Here is a 24,721-nt window from a genome sequence, read left to right on the forward strand (position 1 = left end):
AATAGGCATTATACAGTGAGCACAGAAAAAGAAACAAACAAAAAAATCAAATACATGAATTTATACAACAGAAGCATATGTTCTTCTCAGAGGGCTTTGAGCTGTGCCTTGACAAATTCCCAATAATTTATGGTGCTTCTAAGGATATGTTTTACTCTTCCGATTGTTCTCAGATGTAAATATTGGCAGCTGTTACTGAAGCTAGCCTTTAGCAACTCCCTGATGTAAAGCAGTGTGTCTTCCATGGTCCACATAGTTTTGTCAATTTTGGCTTTACAGTTACACGTGTTACGTTGTTAATATCTCAGTGACTAGAACTGCTCTAAAAATGAATTTTTAGCTTAACCTAGTAGGAGCACTGTTCTGTGCTTTCCAAAACCTGTATTGGAAAGTCTAACCAACCGGTAAATTTGTGGAGACAGTTTGGCAAAAGCTTGCTCTGCAATTTGGTATTTCCAGCTGATCACAGGCCAGGCACCAGCAACTTGAGGAAGTTACTTTAGCCTGTAACTTGAAGTACAGTACAGGGTCTTTGGAAAGAATGGATGACATTTCAAAAGCAGATTCTGAATTCCTGTTAACGGAATACTTAGCACAGGGTATATACAGGAATTACAGGACCACGTGCCTCAGAAATGCACAGGGTTTAATCTTGAACATCGTCCACAGAACTCTATGAGAAGCTTTTTAGCATTAAAGAATGTGAGTTGGGGAGGCCATATCAGTTCAGAAATGGGTCACAGTTCCTCTCTGTAAAATTACTATCCTAGATTATTTCAGATCATTAGTTAACTATTGGCAGAATATTGTAGGCAACCACAGGAGGTTTGTTTGGTCCAGTGATTTCACATATCAGCTGGAGTATAAGTTATATGAAAAGTTCTCAAAGAGATATGGGAGGAGATATTAACAGGATGCTGGAAGAGGATGCAGGAGTTTTCTATTTGACATGATTTAACCTCTTTTCTTTTTTGACACTGTTTTCTCCAAACAGCGGTGTCCCAGAAATGAATAAAATTAAAATACAAAACAAACTCTGACAGAAGGGCAGAAATGAACATGAATAGTATTGAGAACCAATTTAGTTACCACCTTCCAGTTAGGAAAGAAGAGTCTTCTGAAAATAGGCATAATCAGAACACAAAGCAATGAGTTTCATGACCAGTTTCATGTAACACTAATGTTCTAAAATACACTGTCTGGAATAATTCTTTAATGATAGTTATGATAAAAAGCTATACCATGTAACCTGATCAATTTGCAAATGAGTAGCATTTCTAGATAATGTGCTTGTTAAATGTGGTTCTTAAAATCTTTCCAGACTAACTGCAAAAATAATTAAAGCATATAGTAGTGTGTTTTAATTTTTCCCCTACTCGATTCCATCTTTAATCAAGTATGACTGAAATGATGCAGGAAAAACTGCTAATAAAATGTCCTGGTTCTCACCCTGAGCCAGATCTTTCAGTCCAATCTACTGCAAATAGTATTTTTCATGACCAATTATTTTCCATTAACCTAGTCATTTCTCCCTCTTATGTTCTGCTTCTTCCATAGGCTGGTGGGTGATACATAAAAAACATGAACTGTGGTGGCTTCCAATTCCAGAGGCATTTCATGATATTGTACTTCCGTTCATTACTGTTTTCTAGGGCACTACCCTGAAAAGGTTCAGCACCTTCTGGTCTAAAGATCTGAAAATTTCTTTTTCAGAACTCTGTCTTGGAAAACTGGACTTTTGTCTACTCTGGTTGCTTTTGGCCACTTCTCTCAAAATCACTCTTGCTATGCCTTCACCAGAGGCTTATGAGTTCTCTTCTTGGTTGCCTTTGCAAGGGACATTGAATGGAGATCATAATTCTGTTGTCAGACCTGGGCTGAACTGTTCAAAGAAGTAGAATGGGTAATATGGAAATGAATGGTTAAATGCAGTACAGGTTTATTAGAAACAGAAGATAGCTTCCATAACAAAGCAAATGAGAGGAGAGAGTAATAAGAAAGGCAAGAATGAGCATACGCAGAGAGTTGTAAGAATGGCCTTGGAAGACTCTAAACATGATGTACCTATGCTGCTTCTGTGGTACCTAGTGGATGAGTAATGCTGCGGATCTTGTTTCAACATGGATTCTGTCCATATCCACAAAAAGTCCTGCTGACCTAATTTCAACGAGCTTAGCTAGGTATTTAAAGAGCATGAGCACGGGAAGTGGTGCGTGGAATTGCCAAACAGCACTCGGCATAACACAGCACAACATACAAACGAACCTGATACAAACAAATACCCCTACCATTAACACTACCATTAACATTCTCTCAGGAGGACATTTAAGTTCCTCCTGTTTTTCCGAAAGGCCTTTTACTATTTGGTTTAAAACGTCTTCGGACAGAGAGTATCCCTATTAGTGCATAGAGCACCTGGCTGTGTGAGTCTGCAAGTATTTTGGAGGACAGGATTAGAATCTGGAGGGAGCTTGACAAATTCACATGGATGTGGTCTGTAAAACAAGATGCAATTCAGTAAGAATAAGTGCTAGGTACTACAATTATGTATAAGTAATCGATATATATTTACAGAATGGGTAACAGTTCTATCAATTGCAGTTCTACAGAGAAAGGTCTGAGAGTTGCAATGGATCACAAGCTATACTTAAGTCAACAATGCCATCTTGCTGTGAGAAGGGCAAAGACCACATTGAGGTGAATAAACAGGAGGATAGCCTGCTAAATATGTGAAGTCGTTTTCCATTCAGGGCTGGTAGACCCTCAGTTAAAGTATTGTGTCCAGTTATGGATACTGCACTGCAAGAAAAATATGGGCCACACTGGAGAGTTTTAATAAAAGCACCAAGAAAGATCAGACATCTAGAAAACTTCACCAGTGGGGAAAGATTAAAAGGCTTGGCTTGGGTTTGTTTGATGTAGAGCTGAGAGACAAAATAGCCTTCTGTAAAGAACTAAAGGGACAGCATAGTCTCTTATGCTGACGCATATAATCAGAAGAAATAATCAGAAATAAACTAATTTTTTGAATGAGAGATCCAGGCTAACCCGTAGGAAAATGTCAATAAAGTTAATCAAGGTAAAGCACTAAAGCACTAGAAGAGATTTCCAGGAAGCCTCCAGCCCTGGAAATTTTTAGAATAGGTTGCGTTAACATTTTTCTGTAACGATAAAGGTATACTTGATTATTTTTTTTACCATTGGGTAGGGAGAAGTAGGGTTACTTCTGTTACTTACACCTGGGAGTTACTTCTGTCCTATTCTGTGACTTCTACACCATGATCCTGTGGCTACGATCTTAGGGTATTGAGAGTAGCCTTCATTACCCAGCAATACTATGTAAAGTAGCTATAAAATGTACAGCATCCTTTATGCTGAAAAACAGGTTGCAAAATATCTGCCAATTTTCTATTCCTAAAAGTCAAGACTATGGGGTAATACCACGACAAGTTCTCTCTGTTACGTTTGTCTCCAACCCAAAGCATTCTTCGTCTTATGACTACTGACATAGTGTAGTTTGTTGTCACGTTGGGTTTTGGGGGGATAACATCAAAGGGGCCATTGTTGTATTATTTCCAAATGTTCCAGGATCTTCAGGCATTCCTTAGATCAACCTCATCTTTTCTAGTCATCAGAATGATTTCCACTACAAAGCAGTGCAAAGAGGATTACATGTTTTGACTGCCAAGTGTTCCTTCCTTTCCCCTTGTCAAGTTGGTGCTGTATTTGCAGCAGGCTGGCAGTAATGCTCTACTTATCTTTTGTGCTCTTTTAATGATTATAGGTAAAATAACCGATGTGCAGCTTCAAGAACTATTTCATGCTCTTCTGCTTTACGTTATCCATTTACTGTCATCTCATCTTGGCACTGAGCACAAGATACCATAATGACTCAGCAAAATGAATAAAGTTATGAAGGATTGTTCTTCAAGAGTTAATAAAGAGGAATGAAAGAAGATAGCATAATCAAAGAAAATAAGATAAAGTTCCCACTTCAGAATACATAAGCTATCAAAATGTTAAAAATGAGTGGTAGAAAACACTTTGGGTTTTTTAAATATTTTGCTACAACTGAAATATGTAGTCTTATTTTTTTCTTTATTCTTTTAAAATGTGGAATAAAACTAATTTATGTTTCATTTTGTAGACAGAAATCGAAGAATCAGCTTCTCAAACACAAGTGATGACAAATGCTCTTGCTTTCCGAAGTCTGAATGTCTCCTGTCCCAATGGACTAGTATTAACTTTCCTTGGTGAAAATTTTGGAGGTTAGTTTTCTGAGCCACTGCAAAGTAAGGAATTTAAAAGAAGTTAAAATTACAGAATAAAAATATTTCTGCCTTGATGCATTTAGATGTAAAAATACGAATATTTTAATGTCTCAGATTGCTAAGTCTGTCATAATCATGGAATCATGGAATTGTCAGAGTATTTGCAACATAAATAATGTGGTTTAATTCAAACAAATATAAAAATCTAGAAATCTAAGTTGTTGGACAAAACAGATTGGGGGCAGGGAAGCAGCAACCCTAAAAAAGTCATTGGGAATCATGCTGGATATCAGTTGAATATGCATGCATACTGGAATACTAAAGAAAAATGAACAAATTCAATTCATAAATGCATATATATCAAGGAATCTTGACTGATACCAGAAAGATTGTTACGTTGCCTGTATGTCCACCTCCTTTGGAATCATAGTACTGTTCTTAAGTCCACAAGACAAGATGCTCGTATTTTGAAAGATTCAAGGAAGAGTGACAAGAATGATTAAAGCGTTGAAAGATATTTCTTGCAGTGAGGTCACGTCATCAGAGAACTCAATTCAATTACCAAAGAAAAGGTCAAAGAAATTACTGGTGCCAATCTAGAAGTACAATGAAACAGAATTTTGGTGATAGCTTGTAAACACAGTATACAAAAGGTCTTAAAAATTTCAGGGTCTTGAAACTGAAAAGTAGTACTTATACTGAATTTAAGCTGTACTCATTTTTTAATGGGAAGAATTATTAACAAAACTTACCCATGCTGTGATGGACTCTCTGCTACTGGATGTTTTGCAGTCAAGTGTTGTTGCTTTTCTAAAAGATACAATCAGTTTCAAACAGGAATTATTTCACAGAAGTCCTTTGGTTTATGCCATCCAGTACATACAGAGGAGATGGTCATAATAAGCTTTTTTGCCCTTGTCGTTGAATTTCCTTTGGAAGACTGTTGGGTGTATAGATACTTTCTGTTTCTGTGCTTGACTTATCCTTCTGCAATGACTCTGTTTCATGAGGTTCTGTTTCCACGTGAAGTTCATCTTTGCCTACTGTAAACTGTAGTAAATCTCAGGGATTTGTAGTCATGCTGTTAGGTTTTGAAGCAGACAAATGTGAATTTTGTTGTTGTCATCTGGTCAATTTTAAAAAGTCATCTGCATATGTGTCCAGCCCAGGCTATATTTGAGATACTGAGTATGTGAAAATAGATCAGCACAACTGCAGAGGTGCCCATATCCAAGAATAAAACCAGATTTATCACACACACCAAATACTTGCAAGCAGTAATTCCAACACATCCTATATGTGAGCAGCTGTTGCATAAAAACCAGGACAGTTATTTGTGTTCCTGGCAACTGATGAAACAACATACCTCTTAGAAACCAGCTCAGTGTATACAAATTAATAAAAATTAAGACATTTGTATTAAGTTGCATTAACAAATGTAGTATGGTACACAAGGATCCAGCAAAAACCTATAATCATGTGAGAGAGGAATGCCTTGATTAATTTTTGGCCACAGAGACCTAAATTGCTAGTAAAAGCTTCCTTCATTTTAGTTCTCAGACATCTCTTTTCTTTTTATATCAAAATCACAGAATCATTGAACAGCCCAGGTTGGAAGGCACCTCAAAAAATCATCTGGCCCAACCTTTTGTGGGAAAGGGAGGCATCTCGAAAACCTCCAGCATTGAGGTCTCTACCATGCCCCTGGGGAGGTTGTTCCAGTGAATGATCTCACTGTAAAAAAATTTTTTCTTATATCAAGATGAAACCTCTTCCAATGTCCCTTGTGTTCTCCATGTGGCTCCTTGTGGAGAGACAGCTTCTGTCCTCTTTGTAGCCACTCTTTAAGTACTGGAATACTGTGGTGAGGTGCCCCCTGAGCCATCTGCAGGGAGAAGAGACCTAACTCCTTCAGTCTTTCCTCACAGGACAGGTTCTCCAGCACTTTGATCTTCTCTGTCACCCTCCTTTGGACCCTTTCCAGTCTGTCTGCATCTTTCTTGAATTGTGGGGACCAGAACTGGACACAGTAATCCAAGTGCAGCCTGCCAAGCAGAGTGGGGTAATCTGTCTTTGTGTCTGCTAGTAATGCCCCTGTGGATGGAGCCAGCTTGGCAGATTTTGCCAGTTTAGGGTAGATGTGTTCAGATATGAAGTTAAGAGGATGCAGAGGGCTGTCAAACATACACAGTTTCTCAAGGAGCTTAAGTTGAAATGCTGAATAGTTGAGGTGGACAGAGCAATTGTAGACACATGCACATAATCCCTTTGCACAACTACCATAATTTTACTCATTAGCACACTCAACACATTAACATAATTTAATCTAAAAACCTTATTTGTTCAAGTAGACAAAATACATAACTTCAGTTTCTATAGAAACTCAAACTTGGTAAAACCCAGTAACTTTTTTCACCTTCATAGGGCAGATAGGAAAGTCCTTTCACCTAATGTCAGTCTTCTAAAAGTTCAAAAGTTCAGCATCCGTAATAAATCCATCTTCATATTTCCCTTATTTTTGTTTGGAAAGAGAGATACCTCTACGAGAGGATACAGAATTTCTGAGTAGCTGACTGCTTTGAATTGTTCTCTGAAAAACAGAGTCTGTCCCTTACTCTCTGTTACAGAGCAAGCCAAGGAGGGTTAGTCTTACTCATCTAGAGTTGCACAGCTTCTGTAGACACCAGGATTCTGGGTGCTTAGCACTGTTTGATATGTGCTACATGGTATTAAGTAATACAGATTTTTTTTGCAGGTTTGAAAGGTGAAGCCACTACAGCTGAAGCTGAGAAAGAGCTGGCTGAAGAAGAGAAAGGTGAGGTCAAACCAAATGAAGCAAAGGAGGAAAAGCTTATGGGAGGTGGACAGAAGGACCCTGAAGTTACAGAAGGTGAAATAAAGCACAAAGACACCAAAAGAGAACAGTCCAAGCAGCCTGCTCTGGAAATTCTTGTTAGGCAGAGTTATCCCCAAAAGGTAAAGAACTCTCAACTGTATACATCTGTGGCAAGGCAAACAGAACAAGAGGTGTCAAGGGTTATCACCAGTCAAGGAACTGTCATAAAATACATGATGGATGGATCTACCCAGGTATGTTTAGTATAATTCATTTGAAAGTAGCCTGTGTGTGTGATGACCCTTGAACTTGTGCTTGTCAACCAAGAGAAGTGTCCAGTTTGTAGAAGGACTTAAGTAACCACTGAGTTCTGCAGCATTGTCACAACTAAAAGACTCTTGGCTTTGTTCAGAATCAGAATTTAAGGCACATAGGGAGCTTTAAGATGAAAATTTTAGGCATGTGAAGAATTCAGGCAACTTTGGGATTAGGAAATAGTTGAATATGGTTTTGAGAACTACATTCCTGAATTTAAACATCTGAAGTGTGGATTAGTTGGGCTTTGGGTATTTTTTGCAACTCTAAAGTACCCATATATTTTTTCAGTCATCTAAACAGTCATATGGAATCCAGAAAAGACCTGAACTGTTCTTCAGTCCTGCAGTCACCTTTGGGTATCCTAAATTTTTATCAAAAAGACTTTATATTCCTAAGTACCTTCCTTGTTTATATGTATTAAGGTTGCCCAGAATTCTGGTTCTTTTTAGGTGCTATGGGCTAGATACCATCTTTGCAGATACTGTAATCAATCTACAGGCAACTCTCTTTTTAAAGTGTAAGGTTCTTTGTGTAGTAAGCAAATGGATGAAAAGAGGATTAATCTGTTTTTGACTCAGAAACTGTAAGAAAAAAAAATCATTGCTTTTTTTTCTAAGTAGACCACAATTCCTGGTACAAGTTCTTTACATTCATTCATTAGATCTTAAAACATCTAGCCAGGATTTCTGAGAAACATATCCATTTCAGAAATACATAAAGAAGCTAGCTGCTGTGTGTCTATATATTCTCAATGTAGTCTCCTGACAGAAGAACCTACATCTTATGTGCCTAGCATGATTGTACGATAGTCTTTGTGTAAGCAGGTTATATTAACTTAGTGTTTGTGACTCATCAAGAATATGTTGCATATAGATAAGCATTCAAAAAAAAAGAAAAAGGAAATATGTAATTACCTTACAGTAACTGTAACTCTTGAGATGTTTCTATATGTTGTCCATTTGTTTTCCATTCTGTACTGTCTTTTCCCTACAACATCTGTACTGTATTTGTAAATGAATTCAGGGATATTCCCACATAGGGAACATACATATCAAGAGTTGAATGTAATGGACAATAGATCTCAGAAACCAGCCATAATAAGATGAATAACCATGATTTCTTTTTGTTAGCTGTCTTGGTGGCTAAAATATTAACAGCAATCCTAGATATATGGAATACCTGAATATACCTGATCAATAGGGTGATATAGATGCATTACCACTGCTACAAAAAGAAAAAAAAGTCGTCAACCTTTAACCACTTAAAGAGTCAAAGAATAGTCTTTACTGTTTACTTTTATAAAGCCTGATTGTTAGTAAATAGAATATCCAGTAATTATATATATGAACTGCAGCAACTAGCGGACCTTTCAAGATAGCTTCTTTATTTCTTGTATTTGTTCTGAGTCTTTTACTTTTTCCCCTCCATTACCCACAATATTATAGTGACTGTTGCATTTGCAACACATTCTTTTGTGACTTTTGGTGTTTGAAGTTATTTTAACCTCTGGTATGTCCTTGGTTGCTGCAGATTTTGTTTGCTGATGGCACAGTGAGCAAGAGTCCCGATTCCGGCCCTGTCCTACCACCACCTACAGTTCCAGGTAATATGCAACCAATACCAGAATCGGAGCCTTCACCTGACACCAGCACTAAGAAAGGTAACATTTTCTGTGTTTTGGACAGATTTAAAGTTAGCAGATCTGATTATACTTAATAAAGGGCATATTTCTTTATTCTGAAAATTCTGCCAGTGTGAAAAAGAAATTTTATCTGTACTCTGCACGCTGCTAATTTGTTACCTTCATATCAAATAATTTCTCTCCTACTCCAGATTCCATTTTCTTCTAACATGCAAGTCTAATAAGTAAAAGGGTGTGTAAGAACTAAATCAGCAGCAGAGTGATTCAACACAAAGTATTTTAAAAGAAATCCTTGTAACTACAGTTGTGTCAAATCGTTATGTTATGGTTTACACAGTTTTTAGTCTTGATATTGAGAAATACTTCTCTTGCAGAGGACTTGCTCTATTTTTCTTTCTCGTTTTATGTATTCCAAGGCACCTACAATTGGTCATCATTAATTGGGTTGTATGGACTTGTGGTCTGTCCCAGTATAACTGTTACCTTATTTTGTTTGGCTGAGAAGGAATCAAATAAAAGTTTACTTCATACCTCAGAGTGTAGTCTGAGATCAGTCAGTGCTCCTTAGTGCAAAAAATAATTACGACCTGTCATAATTTTAACATATAATTTATTGGAAGTATGTGAATAAAAATTGCCGCCAAAGAGAAAAGTCTCTCAAAAAGAAATTTTCAAGTCATCAAGTCCAGTTCTTGTTCCTAGGATATTCCGTAGGATAACTGGAAGGATGTTTGAGAACTTCTCTGACAAGCCATCTTCTTTTTTTTCCAGTCTCAGGACCTGTGGCCAGTGTACATCCTTTATTCCATATGTTTTATTTATGAACACACTTTCCCTCCCACCTTTCTTCTCCACTGCTTGATAATGACAAATGTATAGTGAAATGTTTCATTTATTTTTGGCTTTTTTTTTTTTTTTTTTTTGGTTTTTTTTTTTTTTTGGTTTTTTTTTTTTTTTGGTTTTTTTTTTTTTTTGGTTTTTTTTTTTTTTTGGTTTTTTTTTTTTTTTGGTTTTTTTTTTTTTTTGGTTTTTTTTTTTTTTTGGTTTTTTTTTTTTTTTGGTTTTTTTTTTTTTTTGGTTTTTTTTTTTTTTTGGTTTTTTTTTTTTTTTGGTTTTTTTTTTTTTTTGGTTTTTTTTTTTTTTTGGTTTTTTTTTTTTTTTGGTTTTTTTTTTTTTTTGGTTTTTTTTTTTTTTTGGTTTTTTTTTTTTTTTGGTTTTTTTTTTTTTTTGGTTTTTTTTTTTTTTTGGTTTTTTTTTTTTTTTGGTTTTTTTTTTTTTTTGGTTTTTTTTTTTTTTTGGTTTTTTTTTTTTTTTGGTTTTTTTTTTTTTTTGGTTTTTTTTTTTTTTTTTGCTAGGATGTATATGCTGTAAGCCTTTTAGACTCCTCTCTGGACTATACTATTGGTTTTTGCATAGACTTAATCTAAGCTCCTTTTCTTGAATATGGGAGACCAGAGTTCTCTGTTGCATTCTTAATAAGATCTCTTCATTAGCTTTCACAATGTGTGATCTCAATCCCTTTTCTTCTGATCCACCATAGAATTGTGTTTGCCTTTTTTGTCACTGTATTTTCACACTGATAACTTGTAGTCAAGACCATTCTGTATGTGTGATACCTCCAGGTGTTTCTTTCTTCTACTCTTGCAAACTTGTCTGAAGCATGAATTATTTTTATTCCTTTTTGCATTAAATTTCATTGTAATAGGCTGTATCAAATTCCTATTGCTTTAATCTTCAAGCTCATGGCACAGTTTTGGATGCTTTTTCCATTCAGATTTTTTTCTGCATTGATAGTCTCTTCCAAAGTCATGTTATAATCAGATGTCATTAGCATGCTGTTTACTTTTTCTGTATCATTAATGAATGCATTAAATAAGGGTACACCTTTGAGTAACAGCACTTCTAATATTCCTCCAGCCTGATAAATAGTTCTTCTTTCAAGTCAATCAAAACCAATACTTAGAGAAGTTCTTCATTTTATTGACTTTGTCTTTTCCATTAGAGAATACCAAGTCTGATGCAGAAAGAAAAAAAGGAAAAGGCAGTGACAGCATGTTACACCCAAGCAAGGACAAGTTGTTTGAAAATACTGTGCAGGATCTGGTTATTTCTGAGCCACCTAACGAGAACCAGGCAGGAACCTGGATAACAACAACTCCATCAGGCATTCGAGTGGGCACCGAGGGAGCAAAGAGAATGGATCTGAAGCCACTGTTAACCTATCAGGCAACTGACCCAGCTGAGGGAACGGTATTACTATTTTTGTGTTGTTAATAGCAATGTCTACTAAGCTTAGAGACAGGACAGGCATTATAGAAGTTGTAGGATTTGTTCTTTGAACATATATCCTACAGGTTGTGTTATTACACTGTTACTAATATAAAAGCTTTAGATTTTGAAAAAAAAAGTGAGTCCAAGATCTCTGAAGTAGATAAAATTGCAGTAGTCTGGCTTCATGAGGGTTTCAGTACATAATGCCTTGTTTTACTGTTGTTGCTGTTGCAAGTATCACAGAGCTAGTATAAATGAGTATTCCTTCATTCTTTCAGATTATGACTGTACGAGATGATGAAGTGATAATTGTTGAGAAGCTGGATGGCAGCAGAGTGGTAGATCATGCTGATGGAACTAGGATCACAACTTTTTATCAAAACTCTGAAGTTTTTGTACCAGAGCGCAGTAAGGAAACAGGTAAAATCAAAAGGGCAGCACTTATCTCTGTTATATCTTGTGAAGCAGGTAATTGTCAAAATTATTAAAGAGGGCTCATATCAATAGCCTAGATAACAAATCTACAAGTGCAACCCAGGCTTGGTTTGTCTGCTGGGTCTTTTTTTCATCGGTATTTAGCGAAAAAATTACATTGTAGCAAACAGGCAAATTTTCTTCCTTTCATGTGTATATTTACATGGTGCCTTCACCATGAGACCACAGTGCCTGAATTCTAATATGTTTATTGCCAGTTCTCCACCTACCCTGATACACCAAGCAAGCTCATTTGAGTCTTGACTGAATAGGCATATAAGGACCAGGGCATCCTTATGTTCCCCACAGTGGCCATGGACTCACCAACCTCAGAGGGATTCAAAGTTTTATTGAATATGGCTCTGGAAAATGCCACACCTAGTAGAAGTGAAACTGCATTCGCCTGAAATAAATGGGGCTAATAGTCATTCTTTATGCTTAGTTCAGTTGCTGGAGAAGTGCTATAATTAACATGAGGGTGTCAGGACTGTTATGTTCAAACACAGTAGAAAGTTCTGGTTGTGGAACATCTCCTTGTGGGATTTTAAAAATCAAGACAATTACCTTGATCTGGTCTATTAAATGGGAACACAATGGCCAGGTTAACATACCAGTTCAATTTGTTTTCCCTGTGTTCTCTTGCCGAAAAGGAATTTCTTCACATCTTGGAGCTTGTATCACAGGCATAAAAAATTTTAGTGGTCCAACTTGCATGTTACAAACATCCAGATTGTTACAGTTAGTACATTACTTGATAAATTAGAGACTACTCTCCTAACCACACAATCCACAAATGGCTACAGACATTTTTTGCTGTTGGATTTTCCTATATTCAGTGCACAGTCCAAAAATTTAAAGATTGCTTCTTGTTTGCCTGACATAAAAGTATGTGATAAAGGACCGTATGAAGGCTGAGGGTCTTTTCCTGGGGAGATAGAGGTCCAGCCTTAGGAGAGAAAAGGCAAATTGAATCCTAAGACTTTTCCATGGTTCATGTGCTCCTGTCTAGTAGTTCTGTATTGATTCGTAGATGAACCCTTGGAAGTCATCACAAGGAAGGTGAAATGTGTGCAAGTAGAGAATCCTGAATTTGCTACTGTTATAACAAATTGTGAGGACAGTACCTGTTGTACCATCTTTGGAGATGGAACATCTATTATAGCAAAGCCCCAGGGAACATATCAGGTGGGAATTATTTTTTGTTCATGACAGTGAAATATATCATTATGTTCCAAGTTCACTGTGTCTCTGACTGTTTTAACTCCCTTCTCTATAGCCTTCACAAATCCTATGATTCCATCAATTTTATACTCTGCCAGTTATTTAGATACTAGAGGTCCCAGTCAACTGGGAAGCTGGCAAATGTCCCAATTTTCAAGAAGGGTAAGAAGGAAGACCCTGGTGACTAGAGGCCTGTCAGTTTCACTTCAGTGCCTGGTAAAATTATGGAGAAGGTTATTCTGGAAGATACTGGAAAACACTTGAGAGACAATACAGTCATTGGTCATAGCAAGCACGGGTTTGTGAGGGGAAGTCCTGCTTCACTAACTTAATTTCCTTTTATGAAAATGGAACATATCTAGTTGACCCAGGAAAGCCAGTAGGGTTTTTTTATTATTATTATTTTAGCAAGGCTTTTGATATTGTCTCTCACAGTATCCTTCTGGACAAAATGTCCAGCATACGGCTAGACAATTCCATAATATATTGGGTGAGCAATTGGCTGACAAGTCCGGCTCAAAGAGTTATAGTAAATGGTGTTACATCAGGCTGGCAGCCCGTCACCAGGGGGATTGCCCAGGGCTCAATTTTGGGGCCAGTGCTCTTTAATGGTTTTACACATTATCTGAACATTGGAATTAAATGTACTTTAAGTAAGTTTGACAATGATACTAAACTAAGAGGAGCTCTGGACTCCCTCTCAAGGGTAGAGAGGCTAACATCAGCCAAACTCCTGGACCTCATCTTCCTTCTTTCCCTCCAGTCCCTCAAAACTGAATGATTCGGTAGTAAAGGTCTGAGAACTCTCCACCTGATTTGCATCTGTTCTTCATTTTCATGGTACCTCTAAACTGAAATTTTCACCTTTCAGGACTGAAACTCTTCCCTTTTTACTGTGATAGGTTTTGCCCATTAAGACAGGCTCTCTTTTCATTGATGAAGATTGCTCGGCAGTTTATACCCATGAAGTTAACGATTTCATCAGCAAGAAAGAGGAGAAACAAGCAGGGAGATACATTATGAAACACACTTCCAGCACTATTTGTGAGATGATGGATCCTAATGGAAATCTTTTCAAGGTAAAATACATGGAAAGAAACAGATTTCTGTATTTTAAGTAATTTTACTTTACAAATGTCTCTCAAAATCAGCTTGTAGCCTTGTAGTACTTATTCCTAAAGTAGCCTAGCTGTATATATTTGTGTGTATCTCTGTGTGTAGGTGTATATACATAGGTACATATATACCTCATAGAGGTACATCAACACCTGTCTGAGTGTACAATTATCTGGCTTTACCAGTAAGGGAGTATATTTGTGTGAAGTTTGCCTATTAATGCCTGCAGATATATATGTTGAAGATGGAATGTAAGCATGGATGGCCCCATTTGACAACTAACAGTCCTTGAGCATTTACTACATACCAGCGTGTGATATTAGCATTTATGATACGGCATGTCTTTCTAGAATTATTTTTTATTGCTTTTTTCACTATTTTTTTTCTGTTTTTCATTTCTTTTTCCTGTGAATTCCAGGTTGCTCAACCTGAATTGGGTTTTTTTGGTCTCTTTCACTGGTCATATTACAGTTCAGCAGCAAGTTACTGTTTTAAATGTATGATGTAACTCAAATCATTTTATGTAATTTCTATTATAGGTCATGGCTGATGGCAGCACATCTGTGTGTGTTCCCAGCACTGACTCTGATGACATGGAAGAGAGAAGTTCAGCATCAGTGCTCCCAGAAGTTAACAAACCTATTGCTCATGATGAGCACATCCCCAGGTAAACTGCACTGGATTCATAGGTTTACACTTTCTTTCTTCACTATGCAGTATTAGCACAGGGTTTGTAGATTTCTGCTTCCTTTGTTCAGTACTCTGTATTTGCACATTGAATTTTTCTTGTTGAATCATCACAGTACTTCTGCATTTTTGTCATCTAGAAAAGATTGCAATTTGAAAGCGTTGGATTTGATTGGTATGGTGGGTTGACCTCAACTAGCTGCCAAATGCCCACCCAGCGGTGCTCTCACTCTCCCTCTCCAACAGAACAAGGGGAGAAAATAAGATGCAAAAGGTCATGAGCCAAGATAAAGACTTTCCATTTACCATCCCAGGCAAAACAGAATTAATTTGGGGAAATTTAATTTAATTTATTGCTAATTAAAATAGATTTGGATGGTGAGAAACAAAGATGAAAATTAAACCACCTTCCCCCATCCCTTCTTTTTCTCAAACTCAACACCACTGTCTCATTCCTGACCACTCTACTTCCTCCTCATCCCAGCAGTGCAGGACATGGAAGGCTGTGATCAGTCTGTAACAGCTCCTCTCTGCTGCTCCTTCCTCCTCACACTTTTCCCCTGCTCTATTGTGGATCCTTTCCGTGGGCTGCAGTCTTCATGGTTAAACCTGCTTCAGTATGGGCTCTCCATGGGCTGCAGTTCCTTCAGGAAACATCTGTCTGCACTGGCATGATTCTGTCCACAGGCTGCAGGGGAATACCTGCTCCACCACAGTCTCCTCCAGAGGCTGCAGGAGAATCTCTGCTCTGGCACCAGAAGGACCTCCTCCCCTTCCTCCTGCTCTGACCTCGGTGTCTGCAGGGCTGTTTCTCATACTTTGCCCCTCACTCATCACTGCCTGTGTGGCATTTTGCCTTTTCTTACACACAGTTTTTCTGAGGTGCCACCATCTTGGCTGAGGGTCTCAGCTGTGTCCTGCAAGGGATGTGTTGGAGCCAGCTGGGACTGTCTGTGTCCAGCACAGGGCAGCTCCTGGCCTCTTTCCATAGAGTCCACCCTGCAGACCCCTGCTGCTAACACCTTGCCTCCTATGCCCAATGCAATCCAATGTGTGTGGCTGGCTGTGTAGGTTCTTCATCATCCACGCGGATGGTTCTGGAACCGAGCTCCTGCGGAGCAGGGATGTACACGAGTATCTCGCCAAAGTCTGTAGTGATCCCTCTACTGCTGTCTTGCAGGATCCTGTACAAGGACGCCCAGGTAGGAAAATTTTATTTCTTTTCCAAGAAACTAATAGCAGAAATAATTATAGAAGTTTCAAAACTCTTATTTGGGGAGGAAATTTGAAAATACTGTACTCCATGTAGACAGGTGCCCATACTTCTGGTATTGAAGCACAGGGAAGAAGGAGCTTTTGGAAAGCTCTGGGAAGCAGAGAATTAACTGAATGACACTGTGAAGAGTGAACAAACAACTGGCATATCTTTATCTACTCTCAGACATGCAAACAAAAGCCATTACCAAATGCATAGATTCTCTGTATATTTACTGTCAAAAAATATGGAATGTATCACAGTCTTTATTAATCATATAGCTCTATTTATCAATGAAGACAATGATGTTGACCCTGAGACTGGATGTTGGAAAGGATAAAATAGATGTTATTAAGAAGCTGGAAAAATATGACTGAAATAGGAGATGCCAGTAGTACATGGCACCAACCACCTCATAGTAACAATACAAAAAGTTACATCCTGAAATTATTGGTTATTACTGCAACTTTAGTTGGAGATACTGTGTTTCTATAAAATACGCTGTGATGTAACAGGTAGATCCTAAGAAAATAAATATACCTTTAAAAAGACAGGAAGGTCTTTTTACATCAGGTTGCCCTGGATATTGAATGATAAGGATAGTTTGCTTCAAGTTGTAAAGTGCTAAGACATGAGCGGCTCCCTGTTGTATGAAGTGAATGAAGTCATTTTGTCCTGGGAAGAAGAAAAGAGAAAGGCTACTGAGGGAGATGGAAAGATAGGGAAGGTGGAAAGATCAGGAAGATGGAGGAGGTACATACCCAGTGAAAATCCCACTCCAGAAAACCTGCTTGCAACCAGCAGTCATTTGTAATAGTAGCACATCTGCTTTTCCAGACGTCATACACTACCTTTCTCAATACTGGCTCTGTTTGCCTTGACACCAAGGCTCTACAGTTTTGTACCATTGTGATTAACTGCCTCAGTGGTCATATCCATTTTCAAGGCCACCTATCGGGTAGGTAATAGTAGACTAAGTAGATTTTCAGGTTGGAAAAAATATTTTGAAGAACATTAAAATTAATCAGAACTATAAAAACTTGTCCAACTGTTGTATAATCACATCAGTGATCCAAGCTCATCCAACTATTCTATAATCACCTCAGCGATCCGATACTATCTTTCATCATGAGTATTACATTTTCACAAGGAGTTTTACCACTTAATAATAAGGTTTTTTATACTTAGGTAAGTATATTTTTTTGGAGGTTTGAGACACTTGTCCATCATTTTTGGAGTTGAGTTGAACTGATTGAACCTCGAGTATTGTGTCCAATTTTGGGCACCTCAATACAAAAGAGATATCGAGGTGCTGGAGCGAGTGCAGAGGAGGGCAACGAAGCGAGTGAAGGGCCTGGAGAACAAATCATACAAAGAGCAGTTGAAGGAGCTGGGACTGTTTAGTTTGAGGAAGAGGAGGCTGAGGGGAGACCTCATCACTCTCTACAACTACTTGAAAGGACACTGTAGAGAGGTTGGTGCCGGTCTCTTCTCACAGGTAATTAATGACAGAACGAGAGGGAATGGCTTCAAGCTCCAACAGGGTAGGTTTAGACTGAACATTAGGAAAAAAATTTTCACAGAAAGAATGGTCAGACACTGGAATAGGCTGCCCGGGGAGGTGGTTGAGTCACCATCCCTGGATGTGTTTAAGAGCCCTTTAGATGTGGTGTTGGGGGATATGGTGTAGGGGAGAACTTTGTAGAGTAGGGTAGATGGTTGGACTCGATGATCCCAAGGGTCTCTTCCAACCTCAATGATTCTATGATTCTATGATTCTTAGCAGAATGTGTCTTTGAACCAGGTGTTTTAAGTATTACTGTCCTCCGCCCTTTGGCTGAATCCTCCCCTTGGATCATGAAGAAAGAACCGGAGAGTATTGTTCCTCCAAATCTTCAGTCAAGTACCTCGAACACGTTTTCTCCTCTTGAGGTATAATTATTTCAAAATTGTCCTTTGCTGCTTAAGCAATAGATGTTTGCCATGGGGGATGGGTGGGAAATGGAGCTCTAAACAATGTGTCATCGTTAAGTCCCATATGTTAAACAGGCAAAACGAGGGGCAGGCTGTGTGAGGGAAAATGTAGTCACCTTGGGATGCTTCTACTCTCAGTAAGGTGATATAGCAATTTTAAGGGGAGTTTATCTTGCCAGATGAAAACGTTTTAGAGTAGATAAATTGTGCCTAAAAAATCTACTGACTTTATTGTCTTGATCTATGATGCTGTAAGGAGAGCACGTGCTTTTCAGTTGAGACACACATTGCTGGTATCTACATTTAGGCAGTAAAATAAGTAGCCTCTTGCTCTTTTTTTGTGGTCTTGTCTATGTTCAGAGGAAGATTGCAGATCCCTCAGTCAGAAGACATATTTGGAAGGGTCTCTGCATTGGATCAAAAGAGCAGATGTGCTTGCCAGTACCTGTGCGAAAATGTCCTAAAAAACTGCAAATTCGTCAGCTCTTCCAGTATGAGCCACTCAGTGATGAGTTAAGAGAAAAGCTGCAGCTTTCCCTTAAGGTAGTACAATCACATTTGTTCATTCTTCTGGTGAGCAACAGAGAACAGACAAGTTGGGTGACACGAATTTGTAGCATATAGCCAAGACAAAAATTCTGCTACTTTTGAAGAACAATCAGCATTTCATTTGTGGACTGGTGCTCTAAGAAAAGTGTGTTTCTGAAGCAGCTTAACTGTTTTCACTCATCTCTTGTGGAACCTATTTCTCCAGGCAAATATGTGGGATTCCACTACACATCACAGACGGTACACTAACAAATAGTTTTCTTTCTGTCAATATTGGTATCTATTTGCATTTACTTATTTGAGGGTTTGTTTTCCTTCACAGAGCCTTAAAAACTTAAGTCTAGAAAGTTATACAAGAATTTCTAACCCACCATAATTCTACAGTTAACTTGATGACCAGGTCACTGGGACACACTCTAGTTTTGGTTATGTATTTGTTTTCATAAATCAGTACAGAACATTTCCAGGTTCATGTCTGAGTTCTGTCACTCTACCCATGTCTAGCAAAATAGCCACATAGACTTCTGACAAAGTGTGTCTCCATCCCTCATGAGTGGCTGGTTCATAACAAGGTGCAACCTACACCTCATGTGCAAGTGTTCTGACATGGAATCTGAAAGTCCTGCAGATGATTGTAGTTCTCAGTGTTGGTAAAAAATATTGATTCATTTAATTCACATTGTGAAGGTGCTCTTAGAAGAGATTTCAGAGTTAAAAACTCATTATTACTTACCAATTAGAAACTAACAATACATGTGTTCTTTAATTTATTCCTTCAGCTATTCCTTATTTTGATGATAGCATTGCAGACTGAATTTGAAAGTTAACGGATTATGAAATTTGTGAAGGTAGTAGCATGTTGTAGCCTGCTAGAAGTTTTGTTTGCTTTTTTATCACACTACATTTCAAAGAATATGTGCTTGCAATAGAAAAATATTGACGGCTGTTCAGCCCTGGCATGTTTGGGACACGCCAGTCTATCAGAATTAAATTTTACCCTTTTACAGTCTACAAATCTATAAAAATGATTCTTTAATTTGCATACTGATCTCTCTAAGGCAACACTATTAAAAAAGCTCCACACCAAAATCCCAAGGTCAGTTTCTCTGTTGACCAGATCTGTTGTTGGCTTTTAGAGAAAGAGTGCTGTTTCTTACATTAGGAAGGAAGAATTGCAATAATTGGTGCTGAGAAAACATTTGTAATAATTGCATTAATGTGCAATGGAAGTATCCTCATTGCTTATACATCGGTATTTAATTAATGGATTTTCCCAGAAAAGAGGTATCTTAAATCTTGAGCCAAATATTCACTTTGTCAGAACTAAATCAAGATCTAAAAAAAAAAGTATTCTTCTTTTTTCCTTCTCCTTTAAGATATAAGAGGTATAAAGGCATGAAAAAGAACTGGTACTGCAAACAGATTGCTTCTGCAAACCTTGTCTATTCATAAATGTCAGTACTGCATGTAGCTTTCTAGCAGAACGGTGTGTTAGGACACCCTTCTGTAAGAACCCTTGTTCTACATCCAACAGATATTCTAAACCATGAAGAAGTCTAGGAAAAGAAAAGTGTGATTTTCTGTAGCACTTTGTGTGATTCTGTCAAAGTAAAAATCTGTCTAAAAACAGAGCTTCAGATATTTTTCTGACCCTAATTTTTGAATTATGATGTTGTAAATTTCCTTTTCCGTAATAGGAGATCAAACAGGAGGGAGATACAGATCACAAACAATGTTTGTCAGAACACCTTTTATTCATTAAGCTGCTCTTAATAATATAATTGAATATTATTAATAGCAGCTATTTACTCAACATATTCCTTTATTCACTCGCATAGTTTACTCAAACATTTGCACGCTCACTTGTACTTGCCTGGCTGGTGCCTGCCTGGTTGGGAGGCCAAACCTACCTGCCTACTCAGAAGCAAGGGGTCACGCTCACGCACCGGGGGCATGTAGATAGCTGTTGGATGTGGTCAAAGTCAAACATCTGTCTGCACTGGCATGATTCTGTCCACAGGCTGCAGGGGAATACCTGCTCCACCACAGTCTCCTCCAGAGGCTGCAGGAGAATCTCTGCTCTGGCACCAGAAGGACCTCCTCCCCTTCCTCCTGCTCTGACCTCGGTGTCTGCAGGGCTGTTTCTCATACTTTGCCCCTCACTCATCACTGCCTGTGTGGCATTTTGCCTTTTCTTACACACAGTTTTTCTGAGGTGCCACCATCTTGGCTGAGGGTCTCAGCTGTGTCCTGCAAGGGATGTGTTGGAGCCAGCTGGGACTGTCTGTGTCCAGCACAGGGCAGCTCCTGGCCTCTTTCCATAGAGTCCACCCTGCAGACCCCTGCTGCTAACACCTTGCCTCCTATGCCCGATACAATCCAATGTGTGTGGCTGGCTGTGTAGGTTCTTCATCATCCACGCGGATGGTTCTGGAACCGAGCTCCTGCGGAGCAGGGATGTACACGAGTATCTTGCCAAAGTCTGTAGTGATCCCTCTACTGCTGTCTTGCAGGATCCTGTACAAGGACGCCCAGGTAGGAAAATTTTATTTCTTTTCCAAGAAACTAATAGCAGAAATAATTATAGAAGTTTCAAAACTCTTATTTGGGGAGGAAATTTGAAAATACTGTACTCCATGTAGACAGGTGCCCATACTTCTGGTATTGAAGCACAGGGAAGAAGGAGCTTTTGGAAAGCTCTGGGAAGCAGAGAATTAACTGAATGACACTGTGAAGAGTGAACAAACAACTGGCATATCTTTATCTACTCTCAGACATGCAAACAAAAGCCATTACCAAATGCATAGATTCTCTGTATATTTACTGTCAAAAAATATGGAATGTATCACAGTCTTTATTAATCATATAGCTCTATTTATCAATGAAGACAATGATGTTGACCCTGAGACTGGATGTTGGAAAGGATAAAATAGATGTTATTAAGAAGCTGGAAAAATATGACTGAAATAGGAGATGCCAGTAGTACATGGCACCAACCACCTCATAGTAACAATACAAAAAGTTACATCCTGAAATTATTGGTTATTACTGCAACTTTAGTTGGAGATACTGTGTTTCTATAAAATACGCTGTGATGTAACAGGTAGATCCTAAGAAAATAAATATACCTTTAAAAAGACAGGAAGGTCTTTTTACATCAGGTTGCCCTGGATATTGAATGATAAGGATAGTTTGCTTCAAGTTGTAAAGTGCTAAGACATGAGCGGCTCCCTGTTGTATGAAGTGAATGAAGTCATTTTGTCCTGGGAAGAAGAAAAGAGAAAGGCTACTGAGGGAGATGGAAAGATAGGGAAGGTGGAAAGATCAGGAAGATGGAGGAGGTACATACCCAGTGAAAATCCCACTCCAGAAAACCTGCTTGCAACCAGCAGTCATTTGTAATAGTAGCACGTCTGCTTTTCCAGACGTCATACACTACCTTTCTCAATACTGGCTCTGTTTGCCTTGACACCAAGGCTCTACAGTTTTGTACCATTGTGATTAACTGCCTCAGTGGTCATATCCATTTTCAAGGCCACCTATCGGGTAGGTAATAGTAGACTAAGTAGATTTTCAGGTTGGAAAAAATATTTTGAAGAACATTAAAATTAATCAGAACTATAAAAACTTGTCCAACTGTTGTATAATCACATCAGTGATCCAAGCTCATCCAACTATTCTATAATCACCTCAGCGATCCGATACTATCTTTCATCATGAGTATTACATTTTCACAAGGAGTTTTACCACTTAATAATAAGGTTTTTTATACTTAGGTAAGTATATTTTTTTGGAGGTTTGAGACACTTGTCCATCATTTTTGGAGTTGAGTTGAACTGATTGAACCTCGAGTATTGTGTCCAATTTTGGGCACCTCAATACAAAAGAGATATCGAGGTGCTGGAGCGAGTGCAGAGGAGGGCAACGAAGCGAGTGAAGGGCCTGGAGAACAAATCATACAAAGAGCAGTTGAAGGAGCTGGGACTGTTTAGTTTGAGGAAGAGGAGGCTGAGGGGAGACCTCATCACTCTCTACAACTACTTGAAAGGACACTGTAGAGAGGTTGGTGCCGGTCTCTTCTCACAGGTAATTAATGACAGAACGAGAGGGAATGGCTTCAAGCTCCAACAGGGTAGGTTTAGACTGAACATTAGGAAAAAAATTTTCACAGAAAGAATGGTCAGACACTGGAATAGGCTGCCCGGGGAGGTGGTTGAGTCACCATCCCTGGATGTGTTTAAGAGCCCTTTAGATGTGGTGTTGGGGGATATGGTGTAGGGGAGAACTTTGTAGAGTAGGGTAGATGGTTGGACTCGATGATCCCAAGGGTCTCTTCCAACCTCAATGATTCTATGATTCTATGATTCTTAGCAGAATGTGTCTTTGAACCAGGTGTTTTAAGTATTACTGTCCTCCGCCCTTTGGCTGAATCCTCCCCTTGGATCATGAAGAAAGAACCGGAGAGTATTGTTCCTCCAAATCTTCAGTCAAGTACCTCGAACACGTTTTCTCCTCTTGAGGTATAATTATTTCAAAATTGTCCTTTGCTGCTTAAGCAATAGATGTTTGCCATGGGGGATGGGTGGGAAATGGAGCTCTAAACAATGTGTCATCGTTAAGTCCCATATGTTAAACAGGCAAAACGAGGGGCAGGCTGTGTGAGGGAAAATGTAGTCACCTTGGGATGCTTCTACTCTCAGTAAGGTGATATAGCAATTTTAAGGGGAGTTTATCTTGCCAGATGAAAACGTTTTAGAGTAGATAAATTGTGCCTAAAAAATCTACTGACTTTATTGTCTTGATCTATGATGCTGTAAGGAGAGCACGTGCTTTTCAGTTGAGACACACATTGCTGGTATCTACATTTAGGCAGTAAAATAAGTAGCCTCTTGCTCTTTTTTTGTGGTCTTGTCTATGTTCAGAGGAAGATTGCAGATCCCTCAGTCAGAAGACATATTTGGAAGGGTCTCTGCATTGGATCAAAAGAGCAGATGTGCTTGCCAGTACCTGTGCGAAAATGTCCTAAAAAACTGCAAATTCGTCAGCTCTTCCAGTATGAGCCACTCAGTGATGAGTTAAGAGAAAAGCTGCAGCTTTCCCTTAAGGTAGTACAATCACATTTGTTCATTCTTCTGGTGAGCAACAGAGAACAGACAAGTTGGGTGACACGAATTTGTAGCATATAGCCAAGACAAAAATTCTGCTACTTTTGAAGAACAATCAGCATTTCATTTGTGGACTGGTGCTCTAAGAAAAGTGTGTTTCTGAAGCAGCTTAACTGTTTTCACTCATCTCTTGTGGAACCTATTTCTCCAGGCAAATATGTGGGATTCCACTACACATCACAGACGGTACACTAACAAATAGTTTTCTTTCTGTCAATATTGGTATCTATTTGCATTTACTTATTTGAGGGTTTGTTTTCCTTCACAGAGCCTTAAAAACTTAAGTCTAGAAAGTTATACAAGAATTTCTAACCCACCATAATTCTACAGTTAACTTGATGACCAGGTCACTGGGACACACTCTAGTTTTGGTTATGTATTTGTTTTCATAAATCAGTACAGAACATTTCCAGGTTCATGTCTGAGTTCTGTCACTCTACCCATGTCTAGCAAAATAGCCACATAGACTTCTGACAAAGTGTGTCTCCATCCCTCATGAGTGGCTGGTTCATAACAAGGTGCAACCTACACCTCATGTGCAAGTGTTCTGACATGGAATCTGAAAGTCCTGCAGATGATTGTAGTTCTCAGTGTTGGTAAAAAATATTGATTTATTTAATTCACATTGTGAAGGTGCTCTTAGAAGAGATTTCAGAGTTAAAAACTCATTATTACTTACCAATTAGAAACTAACAATACATGTGTTCTTTAATTTATTCCTTCAGCTATTCCTTATTTTGATGATAGCATTGCAGACTGAATTTGAAAGTTAACGGATTATGAAATTTGTGAAGGTAGTAGCATGTTGTAGCCTGCTAGAAGTTTTGTTTGCTTTTTTATCACACTACATTTCAAAGAATATGTGCTTGCAATAGAAAAATATTGACGGCTGTTCAGCCCTGGCATGTTTGGGACACGCCAGTCTATCAGAATTAAATTTTA

At 38.4% G+C, this 24,721-nt stretch overlaps 1 protein-coding gene across 1 annotated transcript in view; it reads left to right on the top strand.

The window, feature by feature from the left end:
• The window catches only part of SPAG17 (sperm associated antigen 17), a 116,572-nt gene that overhangs the window by 63,524 nt on the left and 28,327 nt on the right, over positions 1-24,721 (top strand). Inside the window, exons 25-39 of the mRNA XM_014957087.1 lie at positions 4,148-4,268; positions 7,027-7,361; positions 8,956-9,085; positions 11,070-11,317; positions 11,617-11,758; positions 12,843-12,997; positions 13,936-14,112; positions 14,689-14,816; positions 15,908-16,038; positions 17,896-18,023; positions 18,426-18,608; positions 19,673-19,710; positions 21,019-21,149; positions 23,007-23,134; positions 23,537-23,719. Coding sequence (XP_014812573.1) covers positions 4,148-4,268; positions 7,027-7,361; positions 8,956-9,085; positions 11,070-11,317; positions 11,617-11,758; positions 12,843-12,997; positions 13,936-14,112; positions 14,689-14,816; positions 15,908-16,038; positions 17,896-18,023; positions 18,426-18,608; positions 19,673-19,710; positions 21,019-21,149; positions 23,007-23,134; positions 23,537-23,719 — 2,358 coding nt within the window. The remainder of the gene's footprint in view (positions 1-4,147; positions 4,269-7,026; positions 7,362-8,955; positions 9,086-11,069; positions 11,318-11,616; positions 11,759-12,842; positions 12,998-13,935; positions 14,113-14,688; positions 14,817-15,907; positions 16,039-17,895; positions 18,024-18,425; positions 18,609-19,672; positions 19,711-21,018; positions 21,150-23,006; positions 23,135-23,536; positions 23,720-24,721) is intronic.

The sequence above is a fragment of the Calidris pugnax genome, unplaced genomic scaffold (genome assembly GCF_001431845.1).
Source record: "Calidris pugnax isolate Ruff unplaced genomic scaffold, ASM143184v1 scaffold225, whole genome shotgun sequence".
NCBI lineage: Eukaryota > Metazoa > Chordata > Aves > Charadriiformes > Scolopacidae > Calidris > Calidris pugnax.